We start from the raw sequence: 25,205 nt of genomic DNA on the forward strand, positions 1-25,205 counted from the left end.
ACATGAGGGAGGCAGCAATTCACTGATTCAAAAAAATACACACAGGACAGTCCCCAGGCTTTTCTGTGGGGCTTTTTCCCTCCAAGTGGAGATTTGGGAACAGGTTGTGGGGGGATCTTTTGGACAGGCAAAACTGGATGTGAATCAAGGTTTCTGCTCTCTTATCAGTCCACTGGAATCTACATACTAAACCATTATGTCTTCAAGTCAACAATGGAACTTATTACCCGAGGGGATCCAGGTGAGAAAAATGATTACAACAATCTGTTCTATGTTCCTTGGGAAGTATTTTTCAATAATCTTCTGGGGCAATAGGAAGATAAATTGTTGAAGCAGATGTTTCCTGATTGGGTTAGAACTGAGAGTTACGATAAAGAATTGTGAAATATATATTGGTCAGGAAGAATGTTGAGGGCATATTTCTTCAGTTTGAGTTAGTCTGGGATTTTTTTCAATACATGTTTTTCTATAGTGGTTGTAAATGAGTATTTCTCTCAATATTGAATTTTTTTACATGTACTACACGGTTACTTCTTGGGAAGAAATCCAGGCACTTCTGAATCATTTGGGAGTTGATTGAGGCCTTTGGTTCCAAAATGACCATTTACCTGAGGAGACAGTGATTCACATGTTGGAAGAGATGACACGGCGTCAGAGTGTCTAAGACATTCCCCTCATGGCTCCCTTCATCTTAAAATGATCCCTGACCTACCCTTTCCTTTCTGGATGACCCGTGTCACTCAGGAGCCAAGTGATGAACCAGGGAAGCAGGCCCTCACTGTCCGGGCCTGGACAATAGGATTTCGGTTCTAAGCTGGTTTCATCCTGGCAACTCCCCTTTTGTGCATTTCACCAACACTTGTTGATTACTATTATGATTTTCCATGAGGTGGAATCCTTCACAATAGTTTCCCAGTCCTCACAGGAAAGCAGCACCTGGAAGGGCATGGCCTTCCTTTAACAGGCACACAACTTCCTTTTGCAAAGGAAGTTTAGAGAATATAATGTTGCTTGCAACAGCCATTAGGATTTAGCAAAGCGCTGTTTTGTCTCTTTGGATATTGATTGTATGTCATTCCCCTAAGGTATTAAAAAAATAAAATCGAGCTACATCATATTTGTTTGCTGTAGGAGAACGGCATGGTAATCTCACTTTTGTGAATTTTACTTCAGGGAATTCTCTATTGCATGGATTTATCTGATACTGAATTGCTAAAATGAACAACTCAATCCTTTATTCATTTACTCTTTTGCCTGAGTCTCTTGTCTCCTAACAACGGGCGTGGGCCAGTCCATCTCATTTTGTTGCTGGTCACCAAGGTTCTGCTTTGGGTTAGAACAAAAAGCCAGCCGGAAAATGTATTGAGGCCGTAGGCGAAAGCTGGTTCAAACAACGATGTTGCCCAAGAGGAACATTGCATCTGTAGTCTCCAGCGATCAGAAAATATGAGATGCAAGAGGAAGCAGAATCACTTGAATTATTAATATTTTGTAGAGGTTGCATTTTTTTTTTGTTTGTTTTGTTTCTAGGGTCTCTTGGTGATGGATAGGGAGAAGGTTGGGTGAAACTTTAAAATAATAACATGAAATCAGGGTATCTCAACTGCAGAACTTCAGGCCAGATAATTTCTTGCTGTTGTGGGCTGTCCTGTGTATGGTAGGATATTTAGCAGCATCCCCAGCCCCTACCCACTGGTGGCCAGTAGAATCTCCCTCCCAGCTGGAACAACCAAAATGTCCTCAAACATGGCAAGAGGTCCCCCAGGGAGCAAAATCACCCCAATTGAGAACCACTGCTGTAGAATGAAGAGTAATCGTTTACTTGCTGGGTTTTTTTTTTTTTTTTCCCCTCAGTCTCCTTTCCCTAAGTGTTTTTGTTCTAGTATCTGGGCTCCCTTGGTTCAGAAAATAGCATTTCCAAATACTCCAGAAACGGAGTACTCTTACACAGCAGAAGGCCTTGTGGGAAATTCTGGTGGTTCTGAAAGAAACGTGAGGCTTAGGAGTCAAGTTTTGGATTAACCATTGCTGACCTGTTGTTCTCAATGAATTCTAGGGGACTTTTTAATGTTTCCCTCACCCTCTCTGGGGCTATTCATTCATTGATTTAAATTAAAAGCAAAACGGCTGATTCTTCTTTGTCCCAAATTTTCTACCTAACATTCAACCCAAGCTATGCACAGGCTGCAGCTGTCCAGGAAACAGGCAGGGTTTGCCAATCCCATGTTCGATTGAAACCATCTGATGAGACCCTTCATGACAGACTCCCACCATCTCCCTGCAGCAAATAGCACTCTGGATTCTGCCCACGTTCTCTGGATTCTGAGCTGCCTTTCAAGGGAGTCACCCCTCAACAACAAGGCCAGGTTTTCCAGCCTGAGCCCCAGAAAGACACATCAGTGGCTGAGAACACCTCGGGTCCTTTTGATTTCTCACCATAGTCACGTTTCATGTTCCGTTTTCCAGACGGGATGAACCAGAAATCATGCTTTTTTGGAAACAGATTTTTCATAGGGAGGAAGGAAAACACCCTGACTCGTCAGCACTCTTGTCCTTGCCTCTGAACCCCCAGCCTTGTGTCATTTCAGCTGAATCAGAGGACAACATCCCAGTCACCTGCTTGGGACATTTACGTCTCCTGGCTTGTATTTTTGACTGAATAACAGCAATCTGTGAGCAGCAGCTAAAATAATAGAGCCCTGAAAAAATGCTCCCCCACCCCCCCCCCCCCCCCACTTTTCTGGGCCTGTCTCCTTGCTCCAGGAGTAGCGAGGAAAGAGCCCAATTAATAGCGTGGATGAAAGCTGACGGACAGACGGTTTGCTTAAGAAGAAAAGTGAACATTCTTGCTTCCTCATTTATGCCAACTTTGAACAGGGACAGCTGCTGCCACAGGTAAACACCACTATAAGGTTGGCCGTGGCCCTAAGCTAGGTGTCACCGCAAGCCACAGGCCGGCACACGAAAGCTGGCCTCTCCCCCATTCGCACAATTGAGCTCTTATCCTTAAACGAACTTTGTTTTTTGACCAGCTCACTAATTGTGATTGAAAACACCAGCTCCCCAGCAATGCACACGCATTGGAGTTAGCAGCAGCAAGACAGGCCCTAATTGCTCCATTTACATAAAAGTAGAAACATACAACTTCTAAATATAAATCTCTGGCACATCGTTCCTTTTGCAATTACAGTAAAATAAGGTACCACAGTTTCCCTCCCGGCTCCTTCTCGCAGCAAGCTGCTCCACCGGGTTCGCTAGTGGCTGCTCCTCGAGGCGAGAACAGAGCCATGCAAATGCTCCAGCGTGGAGTTGGGTTTGTGAAGTCGCCAGTAAATCAGGCCGCCTCCACTAGGTGAATAACGCGGTGGCAGCGGGCCACTTTGCTAGTGCAGTCGCCGGAGGACCGCGCTCCGCACTCAGAAGGGGGCATTGGCTGGTGCGCGAGCGCTCCCGGCTCGCCTCTGTCCGCGGGGAGCCCGCCGGCCCCTCCGCAGGTCCCGCTCCCTGACATTTGCTGTGGTTTCGGTCCCTGGCACTGAGGGCTGGGTTCAGAGATTCCCAGCTGCACTCACTGAACAGTGATTTTTTTTCCCCTCCCTGAATTCTTTAGCTGCCAAAAGTGGGGGAAAAAATCAAGAGCTGCTCTTAAAAGAAGTTGCCCTTGCTGGTGCTCAGGGTAAAAATAGAGGCGGCCGCTTAGACCGGCTTGGCCCTGGCTCCAGGCATCCCGCGAGCTGGGCTCGAGCAGCGGCCGCGTTCCGGCGTGATCCCTGGAAGCTGCCAGCAGGTGCTGCTCAAGGTACAGTAGCAGGGCCGAGAAGCCGGGACCCGAAGGGCCTGGGGTGCGGGGAAGCTCCGGGGGAGGGGGAAGTGAAAGAGAAACCAAACCAAGGAAGGAGAAGGAGATTCTGGTCAGGACTGGGCTGACCAGCTTGTGCCCCGGGCCCCTTGAGTTCCGCAGGCAAAAGCTGATTCCCAGCCTAGAATATGCCACAGAAGCTATTTTAACCTGCCTGCTTCCTCCACCACCCCCACCTTGATTTGCACCGAACGAGGAGGCATTGCCACTGTGGTGCAGGTAGAGGGGTGGCAGCGCGCCTGGTAGGCTGTGGCAGGTGGGCACTCGGTGGCATCAGAGGGCCAGCAGAGTTTCGGTGTCACACTTATGTTGTGGCTTCTCTGGTCAGAGTGCTGCAGACTCCTGTGACACCCATGTTTAAGAAGAGCCACCAGGCTTCTCAGAAATAATGCCACTTATTATTATCTGACCACTGCACTTGACCCCCACAGGTTCATATTATGGATCCCATTTTATAGATGGGAATACTGAGGCCTGAGTTTACACGGTGAGTGAACAGAAGAACTGGGATCTGATCTGGGTTTGTTTTGTGAACCCCTTCCCCCCCCCCCCACCACTATCACCTACCCTCACAAACACACACACACACACACACACACACACACACACACACACACACACCACTTTGTGGGGGGAGGGAGGGGATGTTTTCAGGACACCAGGGTTCATGTGTGGGGTACAGGGTGAGTTTAGATGCCCTGAAGGTCATTGACTCCACTAGTTCTCAGCAAAAAGGATGGAGAAGTTCCTTTCTTATAAAGGGTTTGAGTTCAGCCAGTGCTAAAAGGAGGGGCAGGTTTGGAGTTCACCATCATTAATCCTATTTCTGTCTTTGCCACTCAGATTCACTCTCTTCCTCTACAACCTAATGATTTTTTTCCTACTTCATTTCTGCATATGCAGTTCTTAGAATACTCCTTCCCCCCACCTCCAGGCAGCAACACCCACACTTTCTCTGTGTCTAGCCAAGAGAGACCCTCTTACCCAGAAAACTTCTGGTGTCCTAATGGAACTTGCTTAAGCCACACATCAGGAGACCAGAGCCTCTATATTTTGCTTGTGGGCACAGTGAAAAGTTTATTTTATGCATGTTAAATCCTGCGTACAAAACAACATATCTGGTCATATGGCTCTCATTAGCTCCCAATTTTGTACATTTTATCCAACTTGTCATGAAAACTGGGCTTATGCTTCAACTATACTCCTTCAAACAACTCTTCACCATTCTTGTGGGAGGACTCCTTCCTCCTATGTTATTTACCAGACTTGCCAACACCCCTCCCCCCAAAAAAGCCTGACCAGCTTTACCCCTATTTCAAGGGGTGTTCGCTTCTTTTCGTTAAGCTCACGGTATATTTGTAACAATTTAGAAATGATAGGAGTTGAAGTTCTGGTGAAAAAGAATGATGCCTGAGGGTTTCTTTGTTGTCGTTGATGGTGTGGTGTGTGTGTGTGTGTGTGTGTGTGGTGTGTGTGTGTGTGTGTGTGTATGGTTGGTTAGGATGAGATTCTAAAGACCTGGGAAGGATACTTATGAAGTTCACTTATAGAGAATGACTATTTCCAAAGTTCTTAGTGATAAATGATTTATGAAGCAGGCATTCAATTTCAAGATGTAAAATAATAGTGTAAGTTGGTGGAGGGGGAGACCATCATCATATGATTATACAGATTTTCCCATTTTTTTCCTCAATGAAATAGCTTATTTAAAAAAATAAAATCAGAATCCCCTTAAAGAACACTACCAATTTTCTTCCCTGAAAGAAACAATAAAATACTTTGTAAATAAAAGCAACTTCATGAAGTAACAGATGTTTTATGTAAAGACATAAAACTGAACCTGAATATAACGAGACGTGCATGCGAGGAGTAAAGAAAAGTTGAAAGTTGGACACACTCATTGAGACATATCTATTTGATTCCAATATTTTTCTCAAAAGGTAGAGTAATCCTAGCCAGAGGTTTGACTGGCTCACTGCATCACCCAGTAGTGTCTCAGAAGCCAGGAAGGGCTTTCCATTAGATAATGAATTATGAAATGTCTCACACTGGAAAAACCAGTCATCCGCTGATGTCATGCTGATTCCAACCAATCCCAAACAAAGCCCCAGCCCTCCTCTGTTTCAGTGGTACCAATGTGTGAGTGTACAAATAAGTAGTACAGTATAAAACTTCGCAGTGCCAATACCATGAAGAGACGCTCAGACAGCTCTTACCACATGATACAAGAGCCGGCTGGTGGAAGAGTGGGGACCAGAAAGGTAATGCTTTTTAACTCTTACTTCTGAGCTCTTTACACATGCAAAGATAGGATAGCTAGGAGGAATTTTACAACTAATTGGCATTTCCAATGTGCATTGTGATTTGTACCTTTTTATATAATTCAGGCAGGTTAATATAGCTTTTAATAGTCTTAGAGCATGCAAATAAATTGTGTGTTTATACAACCCACTCAGCACATATATACAAGTACATATGCCAAAGAGAAAGCTATTTTTAAGAGTTACATTCGCAAACAGTAAATTCAGGGAACACACACGGACTCAGATGCAGAGAGAATCCAAATATTGATAAGTTGCACTTATCTAGATGCTGCTATTAGGACTCTTGAGTTGTTTAGAGTCATTAAACTTTTGGTTTTATTTCAGACTTTCTTGTAAAACTTAACTGGACTACAAAACATTTTGGGTGCTGTATGTGTGACTCCAAATAGGTGGATGATGTTAAGTGTTATGGTACAAAGATGTTTTATGAAACCATTGTAACACAAATGCCCCCACCTCCCCCATTCTCTTTCACCATCCCCCACTAAAAATATGAGGCTTTTTAGGCGATGTTGACAAACTTTTAACAATAATGGTGGAATAATCCGATGTTCCTGGAGCCGAAGCCCCAAAGGTGTTAGGTGACTTGTAACAGAAAAAGTCTTGCAAATAGTTGTTTTGGAAAAGGGGACAGTATATACAATTCAGAGAGCCTTGTTAACCTGTGCAGACTGTAATTTTAACTTAGTGTCACAATTATCTTGCCTTTTTCCCCTTGCACTCAGATCTTATGCTTGTTGTAATGATATTTATTAATTCTTTCCACCTAAACTGCATTGCTTGACTGTAATGCTACGAACACACTAGGTGTCAGATATAAGCTGACTGTATCTTCAGAAACCAAAAGGGCTTATGTGTGGGAAAGAAACCGAGAGGGAAGGAACGCTTTAACAGATGGACCCCTTAAAGATTCTTCTGCAAGATAAAAGCAATAAGACAGAAAATGAAAAAAAGGGGAGGGGGAAGAATTTTTTTTAAGCCTCAGAAAGGCATTGTTAAAAAATTCACAATTTTCTTTTTCTGTGCACACTAAAATCCATGATGATTTCATCTGTACTGTTCCTTTGAGGGAAAAAGAAGCAGTCAAGGAGGCTGTCTATGAATGCACTGGTCGGGACAGGCTTGAGGCAAGCTGAAAAACTACCACATGACAGAGAAAAATAATTTGCCAATATATTTTCGAGAGTCTTTTCCCATAGGACCAGTTATTCAAGTCACACGAGTGCACTCTTTTTATAAAAGGATGTGGGAAAGGCCAAGAGAATTTTGCATTTTATCTGTGAAGTCCGGGGAGTGGTGGTTTGCTGTAATGTGTGAGAGTGAGTGGGTCCCGGGCAGAAGGGGGCAGCTGAAGGGGATGGGGAGAGCGCTCCTGGGACTTGGGCTTGTGACAGGCTGCCTGCCCGCTGGTCCTTCAGTGCCCAGCTGCATTTTACAGTTGGGAAGAGTGGAGTGTATTATATGACCCCCAAACAAAAGTTCCCTTGCGCTCTCGTCAGATCGCCTGCCAGTATTGATGACCTGAACATTTAAATATGAATGAATGAAGGGAAAGGAACATCTCCCCTGGATCCCATCCGGCCAGAACAATCGACTGGCCCGGGCACCTCCGTGGTCCCTGGGCCCCTCTTCCCCGACCTCCACTACCTGTCCACTGGACCTCCCTGCCCCCTCTACCCCACTGCGTGGCTAGGTGGGCATTTTACCACCTAGGGCTGTGGCTAGGCAGGGTGGAGGGGTGATGGGGACAGACTTTTTCAATCAAGTCATCCTTGTTGATTGAGACACTGCATTTGTTTGGGGTTTTTCCCCCTCCCCTCCAAAAAAGGAAGAAGGTGAAACCAGGAAACCGGGCAGAGAAAGAAAAAAAAATAGCGAACAAAATTAGGAGAATTTATTTTAGAAGGGAAAGTAGAACCCCCGAAAATGGTGATATTTGAAGAGAGGTGTCTGTGAGGAAGCTAAGAGCAGAAGGAGAGCAGCCTGTCAGAAAACCGGCTGTCCCTCCCTCCCTAATCACAGCGAACTCCCTCCCTCTCCATTCACTCACTTACTTAGGGCCAATCCGTTCTCTCTCTCCCTCTCTCTCTCTCTCTCCCCCCCTTCCTCTCCCTCTCTCCCTCTCCCCCTCCCTCCCTTCCCTCCCTCTCTCCCTCTCTCTCCCTCTCCCCCCTTCTTTCCCTCTCTCTTCTCTCCCCCTCTCCTCTCTCCTTGTCTCTCTCTCCCTCCCATCCTCTCTCTGTCTCTGTCTGTCTCCCCCAACCCTGTCTCTCCCTCCCTCCCTCTCTGTCTCCCTCCCTCTCTCCCTCCCTCCCTCCCTCCCTCCTTCTCTCTTACTCGGAGACAGTCAGAACTCTCCTCCCTGACAGCCACAAACCTACAGCACTGACTGCATTCAGAGAGCAACCTGCAAACAAAACTTCACAGAAAACTTTTTGTTCTTGTTCCAGAGAATTTGCTGAAGAGGAGAAGGAAAAAAAAACCAAAAAATAAAAACCCAACAAACACACAAAAAAAACCTGTGCGTGAGGGGGGAGGAAAAGCAGGGCCTTTTAAAAAGGCACTCACAACAACTTTTGCTGCCAGGATGCCCTTGCTTTGGCTGAGAGGATTTCTGTTGGCAAGTTGCTGGATTATAGTGAGGAGTTCCCCCACCCCAGGATCCGAGGGGCACAGCGCGGCCCCCGACTGTCCGTCCTGTGTGCTGGCCGCCCTCCCAAAGGATGTACCCAACTCTCAGCCAGAGATGGTGGAGGCCGTCAAGAAGCACATTTTAAACATGCTGCACTTGAAGAAGAGACCCGATGTCACCCAGCCGGTGCCCAAGGCGGCGCTTCTGAACGCGATCAGAAAGCTTCATGTGGGCAAAGTCGGGGAGAACGGGTATGTGGAGATAGAGGATGACATTGGAAGGAGGGCAGAAATGAATGAACTTATGGAGCAGACCTCGGAGATCATCACGTTTGCCGAGTCAGGTTGGTGTTGGCATTAGCAGAGGGTGGGGAGGGGTGGGGGGTGGGGGGGGTAAATATATTTCTTTGACAGCCCCAGGAGGAACTTTTTTTCCCTCCAGCTAGAAACTGCCTGGGAAGGTTATTAGTTATTAAATGATGGTAGCGGACTAGTGGACGGAGGGCAGGCAGGGGAGGGGGAGAGGACTTTGCAGAAAAGGAATTCTCGGTGGAGCTCTGCATGGAGATGACTGGCTTATACTTGCTAAACTCAGCCGGTCACACAGGGAGGAAGCTCCGGGGCCAACGTAGAGCTGGAAGGCAGACTGTGAGGGGCTGCCTTGCCCTGCCTATGAAACCAGATCTGAGCAGCCGGATGAAAGCCGGGGCATTTTTGGGTTCTTGGGGAGCAGAGGAGGCTTCCGGACCCCATCCAAAGTTTGTATTGAGGATAGAGAGGCGAGTGTGCCAGGATCAGAGTGGAATGGCACACATGAAGTCACTCTCTTAAAACAAACCTTCCCCTTTAAAAGTCCAATCTGGGGCCACATCAGAGAAGCGGGGCACAGTTACGAGTGACAATCATTTTTACCTTTAGAAACTGTATATAAGTGCACAGGAACCGCATTCTAGACAGGGAAGAGCTACTTTGGGGGACAGTTGCCAAAGAACCAGCAGTTACTTTTAGGACACTGACTTTTGCTCTCTGAAGGAAAAAAAAAGGAAACAACCAGTTTTGTTCTTTGTAAAGTTACTAAGAGCTCTCTGCCAAGAAACGCAACCTTGACAAAGTACTCTCAAATACTATGCTGAACTCACTCAATCCTTAAGAGGAAGAACTTTAATAAATAGATTCTAATCTTTGGCTCAGGACCACACTAACCTGTTGCTGAATAGCAATACCTGTCAAAAGTATGGGTCCATAGACTTGGAGCCAGGCTATTTTTATAGTGAAGTGACATAGATCCCTCTGCATGCCTGCAAGCCCATGCACGTCAGGCACACAGATGTGTTAATACTGTGTTACTTTCATGGTAATGCCAGGCTAAAGAATTGCATCCTTTGCCAACTCCATTTGAAAGGAATGCCATTGTTTTGTTTGGTAGAGCATATGGCCAGTAAAGTATGTGCAGGGACTCCCAGCATTTTTGTTTAAAAGTTTGCCGCAGCAGTATAAACAATTAAGGCAACACTCAGAATTTCCAATCCTGAAAACCTGTTGACTCAGATGTTCTGTTTTCAAGAAAACCATGAAAGACCTGGGCATCTTTCTGGGGGTGCAGATAGCCTGCTGGCAGCATGGGTTCCCCTTGCAGGAGAAGCCCTGGTGTCCCACAAGCTGCCCAGTTCGGCTCTCTCACCAGCAGCCTCTCTCACTTAGGGAAGGTCTACTTTCTTTCCCTAAAGCTGTTTCTTAATCCAGCCCCAAAAGGCATGATCATTAGGACTCTATCTTCTGAAGCTTTTTGAGGAAGAAAGCTAGGGTAGAACTTTTCAAGTTGACAGCCATTTTTTCTCAATTTTTTGTGGTGGGATAAGATTAAAAAAGAAAATATTTATGATACTTGGCTGCATGTGTGAAACAGATTTCAGGGGTGTAGAGGGTTGCTTCGTGTCTTTATATATGGCAGCTCCTATCCAGTTGGCTTTAACCATGTCATGTAACTAAGTATATCTATGCCTTTGACCATTTTACCCGCACAACTATTACTATTACTATCAGTATGCCCCTCTTTCTGACTTACTGGATTTGTAAAGCAAATCACTCTCTTAGCATTTAGAGATTTGGCAGTGAAAAAATTTGACCATTTACATTCTTTCTTATCTATGGTCTTCCTTTCAGTGCCAGTCTTCTCTCAGTTGTATAACATCTTGTCATTTTGTACTTCTCTGTTAGGTGTTTAGTTTGAAAGAAAATGAGTGACTTTTTAAAAAGCGACTCATTGGACATTCACATTGAGTCAAGTTTAAGATTTGTAGTGGGAAAAACCTTGTTGATTTTACAACTTGACTTTTGATTCTTAGAAAACATTTATTACAATTGATTATTTTTCTCTGAGCGATTTCACACATCAACTTCAAGTTGATTTAATATAATTTCACAGATTTAATGACTGATATATGGACAGGCTACTCTTCAAGAAGAAAACCATGTGAGCATTTAGCTGCCGATTTTGCTAATCCAGGAAAAGATATTTATCATCCGAATGACTTGGTGAATATATGAGCACGAATAGCGAAGATCTATGCCTTGTTGCTTTTGGAATAATTCAACTTTAATAACATTCCAACTATGTGGAATGTCAAGAGTTTTTGGAGAATAGAAAAAAGCATGTATTTTTCTTTCCCTTTAAACCATTTTATGCAGCAAAGAATCCAGACATTGTCACCCATGAGCATGCTACAGATGCAGACCCACAGCGGCCTCTTTCAACCCCAACTTTCTTCAATTCGAGGCTACGTTTAATTTTGGCCTTTTCTCTCCTTGATTGTTGGATAAAGCCAGGCCATGGCCAGGGAAGCAGAGAGCCTGCAAAAGCTCAGGTGGTTGGGACTCTTTTAATTGAGCTTGTCCCATCCTGCTTAGGTAAAAAGTGCCCAATTTTTGTAAAGCTGATGCAAGTTGTTATTGACTAAACGGCGGGGAATCACTCTAAGGCTCTCTGAAATGTATCCCAACAAACAAAAATGATTTTCTTTTTATGTATGTCACATCGACCAAGATTGCTCACCAAGGCTAGTGTGTTCTTTGCACAGCTGGTATAAACCCATCAGTGTTTACCTTAAGGACTACAGAGGCCTTCACAAGGAAAGATAGAAGGAATGAGTAAAGCCAGGCCACCTATCACTATAAATGTCAATGACTAAATTCAGTGGCCTTCTTAGCTGATACAGCTTATTTTCATTTTATGTTGACTCATGACAGTAGCTGGTCATCAACACATAATAATAATGTATCTCTGAGTCTCCATATGCTGTCAAACCTGTACGTGGGTTCTGATAATTAGCTTAGCAATTGATAGCACTTGTTGTAGAAAGAATAGGGGGAATAAAAAATAAATGAAACACCAAGAAATGGATGTGCTCACATAGCCTAGGTGTCATTGAGTGTAACACATAAGTTTACCCCCTGGGTGATACGATGAATGGAAGATTTGAGTTAGAAGTTGACACTGCCCAGACAGGGGTCGAAGAAGCCTTGCTTGCTTGGATGACCATTTTCCCCACCCCAAGAAAGCCATCTCTAAGTGGAGCTGACTGCCACCATCCCATGCCCATCTTCCCGACTTTTCTGTGAATCACCCCTCCCTTAGGGATGCCTTTATGGGTTACAGGCTCTCTTCTGTGAAAAATGGAGAAGAGCGGCCACAAGAGGGCGCGTTCCAAAGACTTTTGCTCCTTGTCAGTTTCTCTAGGGAAAGGCAGTTGTGCCTACTGGAAGCCCCTGTCTGTAGCGCCCTGATCTTGGTGATTATCAGTTACCTCCTGCTCCCTCTCATCCTGCAGAAAAAGTTAGGAATTTATGATATGGGAGAAGCATGACTACCTGTAATACATTAAATGAGACAGAAGGAGAGGAAATGGAAATTCTAGTGATACATGTGAACATTCCGGAGCTCTATGGAAGGCAGACGAGTGATAAATTTCAAAAGCAAACAAAACAGAGCAGGGAGAAATGTGACCATGAATCATCAGCGATACTGATTTGCTCACAAGTCTCTCCCTAATACGGTCACCCGGGGCGTAACAAAAACATCTTCCATCTCCCCTGATTTTGTTGCCTAGTTTTCCTGTCTTATCAACACTTTACACCAGGGACAAATGACAAGTGACTTCAAACAGGGAGGAAAAAGGTGGTTCTTTCTTTAATGCCTTGTGGAGACATGGTGTACAGCTTCTGAGGATGCGTTTGTCTCCAAACTGTGGGTGTGGAGAGAAACAGTGGGGAAAGATGGGAAAAGAGGTTACTAGTGGTCTGTGGCCTGTGCAGTTGGGATGCACTGGGCTGGGAGTGGTGGAGATGCCAGGGTGGAAAGTCAGTTGTAATATTTAAAGAACTGCAGTAATACCTTCCCAGGCACTTTTCTTGAAAACACATATTTGTCTTGGCCCATCTTCTGCTAAAAAATACTTGCACATGATCTCCTAGCTGTAGTTCAGAATTCTTCCTACTCGACTGGTTCCTAGGTCCAAAATTAAAAGTGCCAAAGTTCTCAGGAACTTTGGAAGAAGGCTCTGAAATTTTGTGGGTTGAACCTTAAGAATTTTTGCTGCTTATAGGAACCAAAACCCCTTTCTCCCGAAATATTTAACCTTTTTCATCACCATTTTAATGGAAGAGGCATGGATGATGGATGTTTGTGGCTGGCATTTATAAATCAATAATGGATCCTAAGAAGGGACATTAAAGCTAAAAAAGTTAATCAAGATAATTCATGGCCAAATCTATAGTTCTACTGCAGGAAAGATCCTCTACTATAGGTCAAAGGAGGAATAACCTTAAGACCTCACTTGCTGCTTTCTGCACAAACCCCTGGAAGCAGTCCAAATGCAAAGTTAGAGCTTCAGAGAACGCACCCTGTAAATGAGGGTAGTTGTGTATACCATATCTAGGCACAGTGAAATCTTGATGAAGAATGGAAAATTAAAGGAACAGACGCTTTTTACAGGGAGGCTTCCCCCACCCCCCACCCCCCACCCCATGGTAAGTTTAAATATGTTCTATAAACAACAAGGCTTTCCACATTCACATTAGAGACATAATTATTGCCCATATGTAAAAGAGCAACATATTTTAAGCGGGACCCTGGTGAGGAAAACAAAACCAAATCGAAACACTGCATGTGTGTGTAGCTGATTTAATTGGAAATGTTCATACACTCACAGATCTGAGATGCTGGACTTCTGGATGAGCCCAGCATTTGCATCCTCGTGTAGGGGGAGGGAACAACGAGGGGCTTAGCTGCTTAACCCTTGGCATGCCTTCGTGACTGACTTATTCAAAACATTTTTAAAATTCTGAAAGCAAATAAAAATGTGCTACAAACACCCTTCCGGGTATCTTTCCTTCCAGCTTAACACAGCCTCTCCCCTGTCCAATCCTTCCCACCCAGCAGCATTTCAAAGGTATTCCCTGAGAGGTACAAAATTTCTCTCTGCCCATTTTTCTGCACCTCTTTTTCTCTCTCTTTGGTATGTGTCCGCCGAGCTCATAGAGGTTTAAGTGATGAAATATTATCACCCACATGGGTTTGCGTGGGACTTTCTTAGTGAATTACTCAGGCAGAGCAGGCTGTGGTACAGCCTTGCTCACAAGCCTCGAGAGAGAAAAAATAGCACAGAGGATGAAAAGAATATTATCAGAGAGCAGGTAATGAAAGGTTAGCAAAGCAACCAGCTATATCTGGCTAGCTAGGTAATAGTGCAGGAACCTAGGTTGCACCTGTACAAACTAATGCAGAAACTGCTCACAGCGCATTATGGGAAAGCTTTCATTTCAAGATTTTACAGCATGAGATATTTAAGTGAAAGCTCAAACTGAATAGAAATTGATCCCGAACATCTCAGCCTTAGTCAACCTTCCCTTTTTCAAATTGCTATGCATGGAGGTTGGAGGATTGGGGCATCTTGAAAGTGTCACTGCAGTATTGCAATCTCTCTCAGGTAATATAGAGATAAAGGGAATATAATAAATTGACCTTTTTTATTATATTTTTCATACCTAGGACATTCTAGGGCTGTAATATATTTCTGATGCCTGCAGCCCTGATAAACATCAATCCCATGTCAGTTTCCAGCAGTCTCATCTCCCCACCCCCTTCTGCAATGAAAGCTAATGTAAAAGAAAGAAATATGCACTGCTTAATAAGTCAGAATACAATAGAACTTGTAAAATGTACCTGCATACAAGGTAGACATTAGGAAGACTTGAATCTCTCTCTTCCCCCTGTTCTCCTGAGCATTATGGCAACAGCATTTTCATGAAATTAGATCTGTTTTTTTTTTCTTGATAAAATATCATGCAATATACAAATAGCAGTTCCAGAAATGGACACCAGGAGAAGGAGGCGACAGGCATGTCAATTAGTAGGGGGAAAATCCAAATGTCAGAAATATGGGGGAGAGAGAAAGCACACAGGCAGTGGATGCATATACAGGGAACAGAGTCTTTCAATTCATATAATTAAACAGATGCATAAATCAGCGCCCGTGCCCCTCCAGAATACGCAGGCAATGCCATGCAGTTAATTATCAGCCAAGACCAGCATGAAAGTCATTTTATGACGACTCTCTGATCCTAATATAACAGCACCTGACAGATTGAGCCCCCTCTAATGAGTACTCTCTTTGTACAATCCTCTCTCAGGAACACTAAATCATTTGCTTCCAAGTACAGCTGCCTGTGAAGAAGGGGTGGGGCTAGATCATGCATCAGAAACCTGCTCTTGTGAAATGAGGGGCTGTCCTGTAGGCTGTGTGACTGGAAGCCAGTAGCCTCAGCCTCTCTAGCCCCACAAAAGCAATTTGCACACGGCTGTCACTAATTCCAGTCAGCCAAGTATCCCTCCCTCGGCACCCCCACCCGAACATCTGTAGTCTGCTCTGGATGTTATTCGTGGAAAGTCCACTGCATGCAGGTCAGCACTGCTGTCCATCAACCTTCACCCTGACCCCTTCTGGCAGGTGTGGTTGAGAGCAGAGCAGAGCCCATGGGGATGAGTTACCCAAAACCCAGTGAACCTCCCCATCTGGGGCACTAGTCAGACACTCCAGTTTCACACTCTTTCCTAGAAAAACAAAACCCAACCTTGTGCCCTCTGGCTTCTCTAATTTAGCAGCTACTATCTCTCTGTTTTTGGAGTGACACCCTGTGCAGTTTAAGATTTCAGAAGCTGTCCTGCATAGAGGCAGAAGGGAAAACAGCGGGTAGCTTGTTAACATTCTCCACGGGGCAAGGCGGATGTGCCCATGCTGGAGGTAACCTGCACACCCTCCAGGCCAGTTATCCGAGTCTTGGGAGGTTTCCCTCAGCCTTCTCCTACGGCCTTGGCAGGACCTTGTCACCTTAAAATCAACTGCCGATTGCCTTTTTAGATTTAAATGATTAAGCTCTGCTTCTGGGATCTTCTTCCCTTTTACTTTGTCAAAAAACAAACAACAACAACGAAACCCCCACCCATTCTTAGCAAAAGGGAATATGGAATTCAGATTTTGAAAAAATAAGTCATCATGCTTCCTAAAATAAGACCGCTTCTCCCTCTAACTGCTCCCTGCTCTGGTATTCTGTCTAAGCTTAAACCCAACTTTATTATTCATTTCAATTCCTGCCAAAGACATGAGGTCGGAGTCAGAGGAACTCCCCTTACCACCACCACCATCACCATGGCCAGCATCCTCGTACGTTTATAGAAAGATGCCAGAGAACCTTTCATATCCATCTGCAGCCCTGCTTGGCCCTTGCCTCAGTGAATTTACCACTATCATAATCACAGTGTGCAGAGTGTGTTAAATTAAGAACAGAATCTACAGTACGCAATGCACAGAAAAGCCTGCCTTCTGCTGCAGAGAACTTGAAACTGTGCCTAAAATTTATAGTACCGTAAACATCTCAGGGCCTCGAGTGATAAGTATGGCTGGATTTCCGTTAACTATAGAAATCCATGCAGGGAGATCCTCCCAGGGAGTTGCGAGTTCTAAGATGAACTTCCTAAAGATTGTTCCCAGATTTGTGCATGGGATATATCTACAGCGGACAGTTGTAAGGAGGTCCGTGGTCATGGGAAAGAGGATATGTTTCTATATGCCACCAAGTGGGGAAAATGGAAGTGAGGGAAAATAACCGATGAATCAAAAAATTCTCATTTGGATACCTGCTTTTATAGTAAATGCTGCTGCATGATTAAACATGTAGGTGCTTAGGAAAAGAGAAGGAAATAGGTGACTTTCTAATTTTAGAGTTAGGCTAGAACTGAGTGGTTGCTAAATTCAACTGCCCTGACAATGTGGGGATTTCCTGTGTATTAGCAGCGGTTGCTATCTGACATAGAATTCTGGTGCTCATTAAACTGCAGTCTAATGGGTCACAGGCAAAAATGGAGGATTCAGAGGTAGAAGGTGGCTCTCTTAATTTAATAGAACTCAATGTTAAGGACTCCTCCATGTGTTAAATAAGTAATCAAGTCATTGCCTACTTTCTGCTAAACACTAGACTATGCTAGTGACCTTAGACCCTAGGCATTCTAAACCAGGCTGGCAGGAGGATGGTGGTGGAGGAGATGTGAGGGAAGCCTCCTAGAGAGAGTGTCTTCCAAACCATCTGAAAATTGAAACATTATTAAAGGCAGCACTAAGGGTGGTATGCTGGAGTTTGGGGGGGCAGGAGCACTTAAGGCAGAAGAAACAGCAGGTGTCACTGCCTGCAGGTGAGGGGTGTGGGGTTCTCAAGGCCACAAGGGAATACTGTGTAGCTAGACCCCAGAGAACGGGACAGGGCAAGAGCTGGTATTCAAGGTAGGAACAGCATGCGCACAGACCAAAGTCCCCAGCAGTTTCTGTTAGATACTGAGAGCAATAGGAAGTCAGTAAAGGACTTTCAAGAAAAAGTGGTGTGATCAGATCCACCTGTGGGAAAGATTCCTTTAGCTACTTCATGGAGAAATGGCTGGAGAGAAGGCCTGCCTCAGTCAAGCAGAAGCAAAGTAAAGAAAATGCTGCTGCAGTGACCCAGCAAAGAGGTGACTGGGGATGAATCAGGCTGTGACAAGGGAAGAGGAGGCTGGCTCAGTGTGTCCCTCCCGCACAGACCTACACACTGAGGTGGGGCCAGGGGCTGCATTTTTGTCTGAGAACAATATTTCCTTAGCTTTCTAGAGCTTGCAGTGTCTTTTTGTTTACATTATCTCATGGTATCTTCCTAAACCTGTGAGGTAACAGGTCAAATGTCATTACGTCATTCCCGTTTTATAGAAGATGAAACTGAGGTTAAGCAATTATTCAACAGACACAGACCCTCAGGCCCTCTTCATTCTAAAGCAAGGGTCCAACAACTTTTTTCTGCAAAGGGCTGGAGAGTAACTAGTTTAGGCTTTGTGAGCCAGTCTGTTGCAGCTACTCACCTCTGGTTTATAGCGCAAAAGCAGCCGTAGGTAGTATGTACAGAAATGAGCATAGCTGTACTCCAACATAATTTTATGTACAGGCACTAACATTTAAATTTCAGATAATTTTCACATGCCACAAAGTATCACTTTTTCCTTAACCACTTAAAAGTATAAAAACCATTCTTCGTTTGCCAGCAGTACAGAAACAGTTACGGCTTGGGGGCTATCATTTGCTGATCCCTGTTCTAGATGGTCTATCACAGAAGACTCCTGCTTGTCTGAAATTTGTGGGTGCATGTAAATGTTGGAATTAATGGATGTCCCTGTTTTCTCTTATGCTATCTTTCATCATTAGGCACAGCCAGGAAGACGCTGCACTTCGAGATTTCCAAGGAAGGCAGTGACCTTTCAGTGGTGGAGCGTGCAGAAGTCTGGCTCTTCCTAAAAGTCCCCAAGGCCAACAGAACCAGGACCAAAGTCACCATCCGTCTCTTCCAGCAGCAGAAGCACCCGCAGGGCATCTTGGACGCAGGGGAGGAGACCGAGGAAGTGGGCTTAAAGGGGGAGAGGAGTGAACTGTTGCTATCTGAAAAAGTGGTAGACGCTCGGAAGAGCACCTGGCACGTCTTCCCCGTCTCCAGCAGCATCCAGCGGTTGTTGGACCAGGGCAAGAGCTCCCTGGACGTTCGGATTGCCTGTGAGCAGTGCCAGGAGAGTGGCGCCAGCCTGGTGCTCCTGGGCAAGAAGAAGAAGAAAGAAGAGGAGGGGGAAGGGAAAAAGAAGGGTGGAGGTGAAGGTGGGGCGGGAGCAGATGAGGAGAAGGAGCAGTCGCACAGACCTTTCCTCATGCTGCAGGCCCGGCAGTCTGAAGACCACCCTCATCGCCGGCGTCGGCGGGGCTTAGAGTGTGACGGCAAGGTCAACATCTGCTGTAAGAAACAGTTCTTTGTCAGTTTCAAGGACATCGGCTGGAATGACTGGATCATTGCTCCCTCTGGCTATCATGCCAACTACTGCGAGGGTGAGTGCCCGAGCCATATAGCTGGCACATCTGGGTCCTCGCTGTCCTTCCACTCGACAGTCATCAACCACTACCGCATGCGGGGCCACAGCCCCTTTGCCAACCTCAAATCGTGCTGTGTGCCCACCAAGCTGAGACCCATGTCCATGTTGTACTATGATGATGGTCAAAACATCATCAAAAAGGACATTCAGAACATGATCGTGGAGGAGTGCGGGTGCTCATAGAGTTGCCCAGCCCAGGGGGAAAGGGAGCAGGAGTTATCCAGAGAAGACAGTGGCAAAATGAAGAAATTTTTAAGGTTTCTGAGTTAACCAGAAAAATAGAAATTAAAAAAAAAAAAACAAAAAAAAAAACAAAAACAAAAACAAAAAAAAAGTAAATTAAAAACAAAACCTGATGAAACAGATGAAGGAAGATATGAGAAAAAATCCTTAGCCAGGGCTCAGAGATGAAGCAGTGAAAGAGTCAGGAATTGGGAGGGGAAGGGAAAATGGTGTCCCCTTCATTTCTTCTGAAATCACACCGATGACATCAGTTGTTTAAAAGGGGTATTGTCCTTTCCCCCCTTGCAGTTCCCTTGTGAGCCTTGAATCAACTAGTCCAGTCTGCAGTAGTGTGGACTAGAACAACCCAAATAGCATCTAGAAAGCCATGAGTTTGAAAGGGCCCATCACAGGCACTTTCCTACCCAATTACCCAGGTCAAAAGGTATGTCTGTGTGACACTTATCTCTGTGTATATCAGCATATCAGCATACACACACACATACACACACACACACACACACACACCAATCATGTGCAGGTGGTCACACTTCCTTTTTCTATACCACTTTTGCTACAAGACAAAACAAAACAAACACCATTAAAAAATTGAGAACAAGCATGGAAAGAATGAAAGATCATGGAAAAAAGAATACCAAGTTACATTTCGTTAAGGTGCTTATGATCTTAGAACTATGCAACCTAATAGGTTTGAACCTGTTTACCTGAGAGAGAACAAAAAGAGAGACTTTTTTGTATTGGAAGTAATCTGATTAATTTTTATTTTCTTCAAGGAGAGATACTTGAAAGGAATATGTTTGTCCATCTGTTGGATCCAAACATTTCTATATTTTGTAAATGTTGTTGTTGTTTTTTTTTTTAATCGTTTACTATTTGCACTACAATGGTGTTTGACCTGTCTAATCCTTATTTAACAAGTATTTTCTTTGGGTGGGGGTGGGGGTGGGGTTTAAGAGCTGCACTTAATGTGAGCTATAAAAGAACTGCTACAGCACACAAAATAGCTATTTTTATTATTATAATTATAATTATTATTATTATTTTGTACCTTAAAAAATAGACACATACACCAAAGACATTTGTGTGAGCCTTTAAACAGTCTGTCTGTGGTTGGTATCATTCACCATCAATGAGTCAGGGGTTGGGAGTAGTGTGGATTGTGTTCAGGCTTAAAAGACCTGAGAAGTTTGGTTTTTGACTCCTTTTACATCCATGAAACAGGACATTTCATACTGGATGTACAGTAGTTGTACACTGTTGGATATCAAGTTCAATCAAATTCATGGAACTACATGCTTGTATGTGTATATATACATTGCTTGTGCATATGCATATCTGTGTGTATATATACATGTATTGTACCATGTCCATACACATTTTGAGCACTTCAGGCTGTCATTTTTTAATGTTCTTAAAGCAATGAATGTTTGTGTGCAAAACACAGTATTTTTAAGATGGATAGGCTATAGTTTTTGCTTTTACTCTGAACTAGGTGGGCACATTTCAAAAATTTGGATGGGAAAAAGCCTGGAAATTCCAGCAAATATTCAGCAAGGCCCTCTTTCGATGTACAGGGATCAAACTTCCTCCTCTTTCTTGTCCCTTCTCCCACTTCTACAAGTTATCCCCGTGGGGAAAACAGGGTGATAATCAAAACTCTGGGCTGATACTTTCCCAGCTTACTGTCTATTGGAATCAATCTTAAATCAGAAGATTTTTCAGAAAAAAATAATACTTAAGCTAGAATTAGAATTGAGTGCATTTTAAAAAAATGATTCAGGCTTGGTTGTGAGAAATATTACCCATATCAGCTGCACAAAGTAATGTCGTCACTAATTAAAAGAATTAATTGAGGAGAAAGTGCTGAGAGAGAGAGTAAGGAAAAGAACAGTTAAGAGGAGGCAAAGATGAGGGCAAGTAGTGAAAATCTCTAATATTTTAATTTATAGCCAAAACTCTTCATGTGTAAATTTGTATTGATTCAGATGCAAAAAGGAAAAAAAAAACTTTGTTTTATAAACATCAAAGTACATGCTTAAAGCCACATTTTTATCTAGTTTATTCGAGTACTTAGCTTGCCTGGAAGAGGTAATAAATAATTCATTTATGTGCTTTTGAAAATACAGAGCCTTATTTTTACAGACTTGTGTGAAGTTGGAAATATTTTGAAAAATGGAAAAAAGTTTCTGATAATTGGAAACAATTACATTCATTAATATTTGTAAAATATTGAAGCTCTTAGTCCCATGTCAATTTGCAGATTAAAAAAAAGTTATTATAGGAAAAGATATCAGTGAGAAACCAAATATTACAAAAAGTGGTTTATCTCTTCCTGAAAAGTAGATTAAGTTGGTATTCTGTAACACTAGGCTCTATGTAGGCAATGTCACTATTGGGCAAATTCATTTACTGTATTCTAGGGGCTACCCTTTCTTATGCAGAAAATATAATATGCACTGCATGAGAAGCTTGAGAATGGATTCTAATCAGGGTCCATCGACCTTGGATATCATGCATGTGGGAAGGTGGGTGTGGTGAGAAAAGTTTTAAGGCAAAAGTAGATGGCCATGTTCAACTTTACAAAATTTCGTGGAAAACTGGCAGCATTTTGAACTGCATCTTCTTTGGTACTGGAATCTGCAGAAACAGTGTGAGAAATTAAGTCCTAGTTCACTGTGCAGTAGCAGAGATGGTTAAGGCTATGGAAAAAGCAGAAATTTACAAAGACAGCTGATACCCATGTATAGTTCCCATTCATCTCAAATACATCTGTTATCTTTTTCAGCTAAGTCCTAGATATTTTGGGGATAACATGAGGGTTGATTAGTGACCACAGTTATTAGAAGCAGAGAAATGTAATTCCATATTTTATTTGAAACTTATTCCATAATTTAGTTGGATATTTAATGATTGGGTTATCAAACACCCAAAAACTTTAATTTTGTTTAATTAAATGTATATGGCTTTGAAATACATGAATAAATTGCTACCATTTTTGATAGTATGGAAAGATATCATTTTACCATCTTTAATAATCTTGGAAAGTACAAGCCCTGTGAACAACTACTCTTTCACCTAGCAGCATGAGGCCAAAAGTAAAGGCTTTTAAATTCTACCATATGAGGTTCTTAGTATGTTTTTTCTTGCAACCAGAGTGGCTCTATCTAACCTTACTATTCCCTCACTTTTTCTCTAAGGCTAAACTCTAGGCTCTTAAAAATCTGCCCAAACCAATCTTAGAAGCCCTGAAAAGCATTTGTCTTCAAATATCTTTTAATAGTAATATGTATTTTATGGACCAAACTGACATTTTCTATTTTTTTTCCAAAAAAGTAAGGTGAATTCCAGCACACTGAGATGGGAATTTCTTATCCCAGAAGACCAACCAATTTCATGTTTATTTAAGATTGATTCCATATTCCATTTTCAAGGAGAATCCCTGCAGTCTTCTTAACGGTAGAGCAAATACTTTTTTTTCACCATTGTGGGATTGGACTTTAAAAGGTGACTCTAAAAAACAGAGAACAAATATGTCTCAGTTGTTTTAAGCATGGATCCATATTATCATATTCATTTAAAAAATGATTTCCTGTGCACCTTTTGGCAACTTCTCTTTTCAGTGTAGAGAAAAACTTAGTCACCCTGAAAACCCACAAAATAAATGAAACTTGTAGATGTGGGCAGAAGGTTTGGGGGTGGACATCGTATGTGTTTAAATTAAACCCTGTATCACTGGGAAGCTGTTGTATGGGTCAGAGAAAATGAATGCGTAGAAGCTGTTCACATCTTCAAGAGCAGAAGCAAACCACATGTCTCAGCTATATTATTATTTATTTTTATGCATAAAGTGAATCATTTCTTCTGTATTAATTTCCAATGGGTTTTACCCTCTATTTAAATGCTTTGAAAAACAGTGCATTGACAATGGGTTGATATTTTTCTTTAAAAGAAAAATATAATTATGAAAGCCAAGATAATCTGAAGCCTGTTTTATTTTGAAACTTTTTATGTTCTGTGGTTGATGTTGTTTGTTTTTATTTTGTTGGTTTTTTACTTTGTTTTTTTGTTTTGTTTTGTTTTGTTTTTGCATACTACATGCAGTTCTTTAACCAATGTCTGTTTGGCTAATGTAATTAAAGTTGTTAATTTATATGAGTGCATTTCAACTATGTCAATGGTTTCTTAATATTTATTGTGTAGAAGTACTGGTAATTTTTTATTTACAATATGTTTAAAGAGATAACAGTTTGATATGTTTTCATGTGTTTATAGCAGAAGTTATTTATTTCTATGGCATTCCAGCGGATATTTTGGTGTTTGCGAGGCATGCAGTCAATATTTTGTACAGTTAGTGGACAGTATTCAGCAACGCCTGATAGCTTCTTTGGCCTTATATTAAATAAAAAGACCTGTTTGGGATGTATTTTTTATTTTTATTTTTATTTTATGTCTTACTTATTGATTTTCCGTTATCAACTTTGCAAACGTATTGACACATCCTTTGCTGGGTGACAATTTTGTTTTTACTGTAATTATCCAGAAGAGGATGAGAAACAGACTGAATGTGGGAGGGAACAAAAGCTGGAGTGAGAGAGAGCTCAAGTAGAAAAAGAATAGATATTGCCATTACAGAGGCTGGTAATGGGCTGCAGATGCTTGGATCGGCAACATTTATATTTTATTCTTTTGTTGATTTCCCATTTCTTCAACTGTAGTGGCAGCTACTCACAGGAAATAAAGAGATATTCATTCCTTCCCTCCTTCCTTCCTCCTTTCCTTTCTAGCTAGAAAACTGGAAATGCATAAAGCAACTAGAGCTAGAGAACTATATACATGAAGAGAAAATGTACTTAGTCTTATTACCGAGACCAACAGAACCAATTTGGAATTATAGAAGCAAGGTCAAGCATTAATTGATAGGTTGACTTTTTCTTCTATAATTTTTCTCTATTATCTGTGCCACTCTCAGAGGTTATAGGGAGAAAGTAACTTCCACAAATGCTCATTTGGACCAGGAATGTCCCATGTGTCACCTCATTTGATATTCACATATCTTTGTTTTAACTACCATGCACAGTAGTTTTTATTGCTGTTTTTACAGATAAATCTGAGGCATGGTTGAGTAACATTAATTGGAATTAAAATTCCAACCCAGGTCTATATTTCAGATCGAAAGTTAATTTTCTTTTTGTTCTTCCACAATTGCAGTTTTGTGTTAATTTTCTTATGTAGCGAGAAAAAAGTGGTGAGTGGATTGAGTGTTTAAGTCACTTATAACTTTTTAACACAGAGACACTTCATACTCAGCAGATAGTTCACTGGCATTTATCTCCAAGTGAAATGCCAAGTTCTTGTAAATTTATCCTAAACTCTTTTTACTTTAGTAGGAAAGTTTCTATTTTTTTAAATTAGAAAATGGGAATTGTTAGTTTTGCTTCATATTTATTACTTTGTCTTATCTTGCTATTCTCATATTTTGCTAAGGATACTCCGGAGTACTTTGTTTTACTTTATGGGTAGTGACATTTGCGTGTGTGTGTGCCTACAGGTGCACACATGATCACTTGCATTAGCCTTTATTTCCTGCCAAGTTTAACAATGAATATATTTTAGAGATGAGGTAAAAACATCACTTAATTATAAATGAGTAACCTTGTAATGA

The 25,205-nt window shown here is 42.6% G+C and overlaps 1 protein-coding gene and 1 long non-coding RNA gene across 4 annotated transcripts in view; one reads left to right on the forward strand and one right to left on the reverse strand.

Annotated features, from left to right (window-relative positions):
- LOC116527414 overlaps positions 1-15,455 on the reverse strand; it is a 153,572-nt gene extending 138,117 nt beyond the window's left edge. The window contains exon 1 of the long non-coding RNA XR_004258537.1: positions 15,035-15,455. This is a non-coding gene — a long non-coding RNA (uncharacterized LOC116527414). The remainder of the gene's footprint in view (positions 1-15,034) is intronic.
- Positions 1-23,966, forward strand: INHBA (inhibin subunit beta A). Of its 3 annotated transcripts, XM_032244441.1 has the most exons (5): positions 1-241; positions 2,764-2,895; positions 3,611-3,799; positions 8,634-9,158; positions 18,591-23,966. In XM_032244441.1, the coding sequence occupies exons 4-5, from the start codon at positions 8,771-8,773 to the stop codon at positions 19,481-19,483; spliced, it is 1,281 nt and encodes a 426-aa protein (XP_032100332.1). In that variant the 5' UTR covers positions 1-241; positions 2,764-2,895; positions 3,611-3,799; positions 8,634-8,770; the 3' UTR covers positions 19,484-23,966. The 3 variants fall into 3 exon arrangements, with proteins under 3 accessions (XP_032100332.1, XP_032100331.1, XP_032100330.1); XM_032244440.1 differs by having other exon boundaries at positions 2,764-3,799; XM_032244439.1 differs by lacking the exons at positions 1-241; positions 2,764-2,895; positions 3,611-3,799 and adding an exon at positions 5,307-6,120.
- Positions 23,967-25,205: the final 1,239 nt, after the last annotated feature.

The sequence above is a fragment of the Sapajus apella genome, unplaced genomic scaffold, assembly GCF_009761245.1.
Source record: "Sapajus apella isolate SASKATOON/1434 unplaced genomic scaffold, GSC_monkey_1.0 scaffold54, whole genome shotgun sequence".
NCBI lineage: Eukaryota > Metazoa > Chordata > Mammalia > Primates > Cebidae > Sapajus > Sapajus apella.